At 43.7% G+C, this 6,031-nt stretch overlaps 1 protein-coding gene across 1 annotated transcript; it reads left to right on the plus strand.

The window, feature by feature from the left end:
• The first annotated feature begins 3,538 nt into the window (after window positions 1–3,538).
• On the plus strand, window positions 3,539–5,306 carry nog2 (noggin 2). Its single transcript, XM_020606258.1, has one exon. The coding sequence runs from the start codon at window positions 3,826–3,828 to the stop codon at window positions 4,462–4,464; it is 639 nt and encodes a 212-aa protein (XP_020461914.1). The 5' UTR covers window positions 3,539–3,825; the 3' UTR covers window positions 4,465–5,306.
• The last annotated feature ends 725 nt before the right edge of the window (window positions 5,307–6,031 follow it).

Genomic DNA, 6,031 nt, shown 5'->3' on the forward strand with positions numbered 1-6,031 from the left:
GCTAAAATACTGTGGTTTAATCCTGAGGTTCCTGTAAATAAACTATTTTGGCAGTTAAAAAAACAGCTAAGGTTGGATTTTAATTCTGTCAACCAGTCAAGGATTCACCAGAGAGTGTTCTGCTGGAGACAACTCCAAACTGATTAGAAAATATCAGGCATATCTGTTGATTTGAAGGGAGGAAGGTCTGTGGATCTTTGGCACTCCAGACTATTTCTAAATGCCCAAAGTACCATGCCAAATTCCTTACATTTCTTTTGTCATCAGACACTAGTTCATTTAATGGGCCAACAAAAAAGATAGGAAATGCAAAAATAATGTTGATGTTGTTGGTCAAGCTGTGCTTGGTAATGCTACTGCCCTGGTCTCCAAGTCTCTCCTGTTTACTTCCCTCTCCAAGCTGTCTGTCTCCGTCCACCCCTGTGTACCATTCTACCAGTCCCCAGTGGGCACAGTCAGTCAGTCTGGCCAGGCTTGCCCCTTGCTGTGCCCCAGCGCTGGATAAGCTCCTGCCTGGACCTGGGTAGAGTCCTTTGTATAGAGCTGTGGGGGTGTTAGTGTGTGTTTGTGTTTGTGGATGTGTTATGTGTGTATGTGTATGTGTGTCTAGCATTCACAGCAGAAAGGAGAGGGGCTCCTGTCTGTGCCTAAGTGCTGCCCCCCAATGCACTCTCACCATGCGTAGTATTGAGACCTAAGGGAGCGTGAACAATCACTGCAAAACCAAAGAGCTAAGTCCCCTTGTTATACAAGCCCAATTTTCAGCACCAGCCCCACCTCTCTCCTCCATGGTGCATCCCACCCCCATTCCAGCTCCCCAGCCCCAGTCGTCAGAGGTTGACGGGCTTCGTTAAAGCAAGCTGGGTTCCTTTTATGGTGTTATTTAATTAGCCATTCCACAGCAAACTGCCATCCGGCACCACCTCTAGTGCTGCCCCCCCACCCTCTTCGCTTTGCTGAAACCAGCACCTTCTTCATCACCACCTCCCTTATCCCCCACTTACTCAACATCAGCACCACCACTACCCCTCCCCAGTGTGCTGGGTCCCCTCCTCTCCCTGTCGTTATCTCCAGTAATTAGCCAGGGGACAGGGGTGGACTCATTTCTGGGTTGCCCAAGAGTATTAGCACTGAGACTGTGGCTGTGTCTCTCCCTGCATGGGGTTTTCTCTCTCAGCCCACCACCCCAAGACCTGTGGAGGAAGACAATGGAGACAGTCAGTTTTACAGTAGCCAGCTCAGCCTTACTGTCCCCACTGCCTACTGAGCTCTGTCTACACTGGCATTCTAATCATTAACTAGATTATGACTTTGTGTCTAGCAAATCTTTCCATGTGGTTAATGCAGTTAAGCTAGGTTAATGAAGTCTTATAATCATGCCAGATATGTAATAAAAATTCTTCCATCCTTCAACAGGTGAGTTGGCTTCTATATTCTGGGTAATTTCTTTATTACATTTGCCCCAGTGTGTTTTTAGAGCATTGTTGAGCAATTTAACTTGAGCTGCACCATAATAATAAATAAATAAATTCAAACTTTAATGAGCAGACAGTACAGGGGAATCTGGGGAGCTCCTGGCTGCAGGTCCACACCGTGCTGGATCGACGCCCTCTAGTGACCATTACAGAAGAGAAGCACAAAGACAAGTCCATATAACCTGGTCATCTTATCCAAAGTAACCCCTAATGCAGTAACCCAGAATTAGGAAAATATTCAACAGATAAATACATTTTAACCACCTCATATGATTGATTTTTTTTTTTATTAAATCATGAGTAAAACTGTTTTATGTAGGACTTTTAAATAGAGAAAACATTGTGTTGCTGTCTGCTCAGACTGGAGAGGAACAAAATGTTTAAACATACCAACCTGATAATGAATACATTACATTGTTTGATTTTTAGTGGCCTTAAAGGGGGCCAACATAGCTGCAACATAAGTAAAAAGCCCATCATGGCTCAGTGACTGGTTAGCATGGGAAAAGGTGCCGCTTAGTTATCCGTGGCCATTTATAGCCCTTAATTATGCGCCTATTTTGTGACCCCTGAGTTCAACGGGCCAATTCCTGTGTAGACCCAAATCCTGTCGAACAAAGGTGGAATGTGATGCCCCCTTTCCGTAGAAAGCTACTAAACGTTTCCCATCAATTTTCATGGGAAACTTCAGTACAAGGAAACTCTTAAACGCTTCTGCGGAATATTGACAGCGTATTGAAACTATTAGTGCCTCACAGACACTCTGATGATGAAAAGTGCTGGAGAAAACAGATGCCACATCACCTAAGTGTGTGTAAGATTTCAGTAATTCTGTACTATACATGTCTCTGTACAGGGGGTAGAATATTACGCTACAACACCTAATAAAAGTGGTGCTTTAGGACCCAGTTGATCCTTCTGATTCTGGCTGATATTTTCCACGTTGTGAAAGGAGGGGGTGGTCCGGAGGGGGTGCTGTCAATCATAGTAAAAGTGGCCGGGGTGGGCAGGCCCTTCTGACACTTTGTACCGTCGGAGGGGATATTTAACTTGGGACTGAGCACCAGTCGCTACAGACACACTCACACACAGTGTGCCTAAGCAAAGAAACACTCCAGCGCCAAGTCTCTCAGACTCCTGAAGTAGGAGCGACTCAGTAGGAGCTTCTGTACCAGTTATCAAAGGAGTAGAGACGCTCCCTCAGGAACTGGCTGCTAGCACCGACCGGGCAAAAAGGCTCCTGGTTATGAACAGTCTCGTCATGCAGCAACAGAGGCATCTAGGGCGTTTCTGAAAGAACTCAGAAATGGCTCATGGAAAGGAAATCTGAACTAACAACATTTACTGGCTTTCTTCTGTTTGCATTTGAAATGAATTGACACCGCAGTTTGCTGTCAAGTCGCTTTTTCTGTTAAGTGCAAAACGGAGAGAGTTCTGTGGGAATATCACAGCCGGAGACTTTTATGTAAAAAAAACTGATCTGCAGTTCTGGACATCCTCTGGGAAGATAAATGGGTGTTATTTCATAACTTGGTATTGCATCCTACTGCGGTGCATTTTCCTCTAAGCTGTTTCAGTAAAGTGCACATATCGACGGCTGGAATACCACAAGGGACTGACTGCACAGACTTTTTCCTCCGTCCATGGATTGTGTGCCCTGGGACCTTGTCAAACCAAGCCACATTTATAAAAGCCGTGCGTAAAAATAACATTGGCCAAGACAGCCCTCTCTGTCGGGCGCGTGACATTTCAAACTTTGTGAAGTACTCTTTTGTGCGCTCTTCTCTCTCGGGACGCTCCGGATCTATTCTCTCTTTAGAAAACACTCCATTCCATGCCTCGGCCGCTGTCATCCAGTGCAGACAGTTCGTCGTGGCTTCGAGTCCCCGGAGTAACCATGACAACCGAAAGAAACCCAAAGTGAATCCAAGGCAGCGGGTTGAGTCAGGAGAGACCGTGAACAGAGATTTACCCATTTTGTTTTTGTGCGTGTGTGTGTGTGTGTGTGTGTTTTTTTTTTTTTTTTTTTTTTTTTTTTTAATAACTTTTTTTACATTTGTTTTTTTTTTTTTTTTTTTTTTTTACTAATAGCTTTATTGAAAAGCGGGGGCACCAACTCACGTTGCAGAGTTGCATAGCCAGAAAATTGCAAAGTTTAAGAAGCAAAAGAGCAAAGCACTGCACTGCATGTCATTCAAACCCGAGGCGGTCTATTAAAAGTATTGCCTTGCTGGTGAGCGAACTTCTACTATTTATGAAGTCCACGGCTAATCATTGCAGAGAACACAGTGACCGGGAAAAGAACTGAGTACTATTTACACGAGAAGAGCCGGTGCATAACACAAGAGGAATGATGGGCCTCTCACAAACACTACTCGTTTACGTGCTAGTGTGCATTCACCTTGGAGTTTCCCAGCATTACCTTCGCCTCCGTCCATCGCCCAGTGATCACCTCCCCGTGCCCGACCTGAAGGAGGACCCCGACCCGGAGTACGACCCACGAGAGCAGGACTTGGCCGAGAGGACTTTGAGGAAAAAGCTCGGCAGTAACTTTGACCCCAATTTCATGTCCATCAGCTCGCCAATGCTGGTGAACCTTTCTGTGCCAGACAACCTGGTGAAGCTGCAGGGGCACATGCCTAAAGATATTAAAAACCTGGACTTCACAGAGACCCCCTATGGCAAACCGGTAAAAGTGGGCAAGAAAGCCCGTAGAAAATTTCTCCAGTGGCTGTGGACCTATACGCACTGCCCAGTGGTGTACACCTGGAAGGATTTGGGCGTGAGGTTCTGGCCACGATACATCAAGGAGGGAAACTGTTTCTCTGAGCGCTCTTGCTCCATCCCTGAGGGGATGTCGTGCAAACCAGTCAAGTCAATCAACAAGATTTTCCTCCGGTGGTATTGTCAAGGGTTTCTAAAACAGAAATACTGTACGTGGATACAGGTGCAATACCCAATCATCTCAGAGTGCAAGTGCTCGTGTTGATTTTCTCTAAGGAAGTAATGATGATCAAGGGGGAAGTGGACTGGAAATACAGTTTCTATTGCACTGTTAACTCTCTACAGAGGTGGGCACCATAGCAAATCTATTTTTTTATATAGCATTTTAAGTGAAATACCAACATTGTACATATTTAAGAAAAATGCAGCTATTTTTTCCCTAATTGAACAGGACCATATTTTATTATCAAACCTGAAACCTTGTTTTTGGGAGAACACGAGCACTTCATAAGGAAGAGCTTTTTTTTTTTTTGTTATTTTTTATGAGACATTTGAAGATGGAATGCATATGCTACACTTCTCCAAGAGGTGAACTTTTTTTTCAGTTGAACATTGATGCTGACTGTTATTTCACTGCAATGCTGCATAGAGTATTTGTATAATATTAATATCAATAATAATTAAATTGTTTTAAAAAGTTGAGGTTAAAGATATATATATACAGTAAAGGCGTGAACTCAGCTTTTTGGAATACATAGTGTTGTAGAAATAAACAAATCTGTACGTTTTATTTATTATTTTAACGATTGAGAGTATAGAGCATAAGGAAAGAGAATAGCAGAGTATACCAGAAAAAATACGGGAGATGTCTACTTGAATATTTCTAAAAATGACAAAAAATAAATAAAAAGCAAAACATATCAGTGTACATGTTATGGTTACACGTTTTAGCAATAAAGTCTATCTTTTCAACATGCATTAGTGTCAAGCCATGCTGCTTACAACGTGTCTATATCCAGTGGGCGTGTACACTGTAAAAAATTACATCTGTCTCATTCAGTCTTGACATATTTCCTTGCGACATGATGGCCGGGATTGTTTCATTTGTTTCCAGCTGTTACACGCTTAAGTTATAAGATTGTCCATAAATACGTTTTTTATTTAGAAAACATCATTTTAATGTGTTTTCTTGAATTGGAAACAAGTGAAAGAGAGCCTCATTTTATGAAAATAAAGTTCAAGACTATGTCAGACTGGTGTTTTTTTGCAGTGTAGCCGCTCGGTATCAGTGTGGAGTGGAGTTACTAATAGGTCCAAGTTTCGGTGACTCGGTGTGGACTGCCTGACGCTCCACGCCGTCACGGGGGTTTTAGAAAGGGCTGATTTACGCTGTGTAATGCGCAGCACATACCTCAAGCGCCTCCACAGAACTGGCATTCATTGGTCCCAGCCAGAGCGAGAGAAAGGAGAGACCACGCACATTCATCTCCCCAGTCTACGCACATGCTCGTTTCAGAGCTCCGAGGTGTTAACATAATGGGTAAAATATGATTCAGACTTTTCAAACAGTGTCAGATGATGAAATGGTGAGCATATACGCGCAAGCCAGGGGCGTCTGGGGTCTGTGCTTTTTACTCTGGAAGCTCCACACAAGTTCCACTGAGGTATTTGTATAGAGGTGGACTGGAGCAGACCGGCGCCTATTCAAGTCTGACCGCCCTGGAGAGAGAAAAAACACAAAGCCAATAAAACAATGGTCAACTGTTTTTGACGTTAGCAGACTATTAATTGGAGAGCTGGGGTATTTGTCTCCAAGTTAAAGAGATATGGCC

This window comes from Monopterus albus, unplaced genomic scaffold (assembly GCF_001952655.1).
Source record: "Monopterus albus unplaced genomic scaffold, M_albus_1.0 scaffold76.1, whole genome shotgun sequence".
In the NCBI taxonomy this organism is placed as follows: domain Eukaryota; kingdom Metazoa; phylum Chordata; class Actinopteri; order Synbranchiformes; family Synbranchidae; genus Monopterus; species Monopterus albus.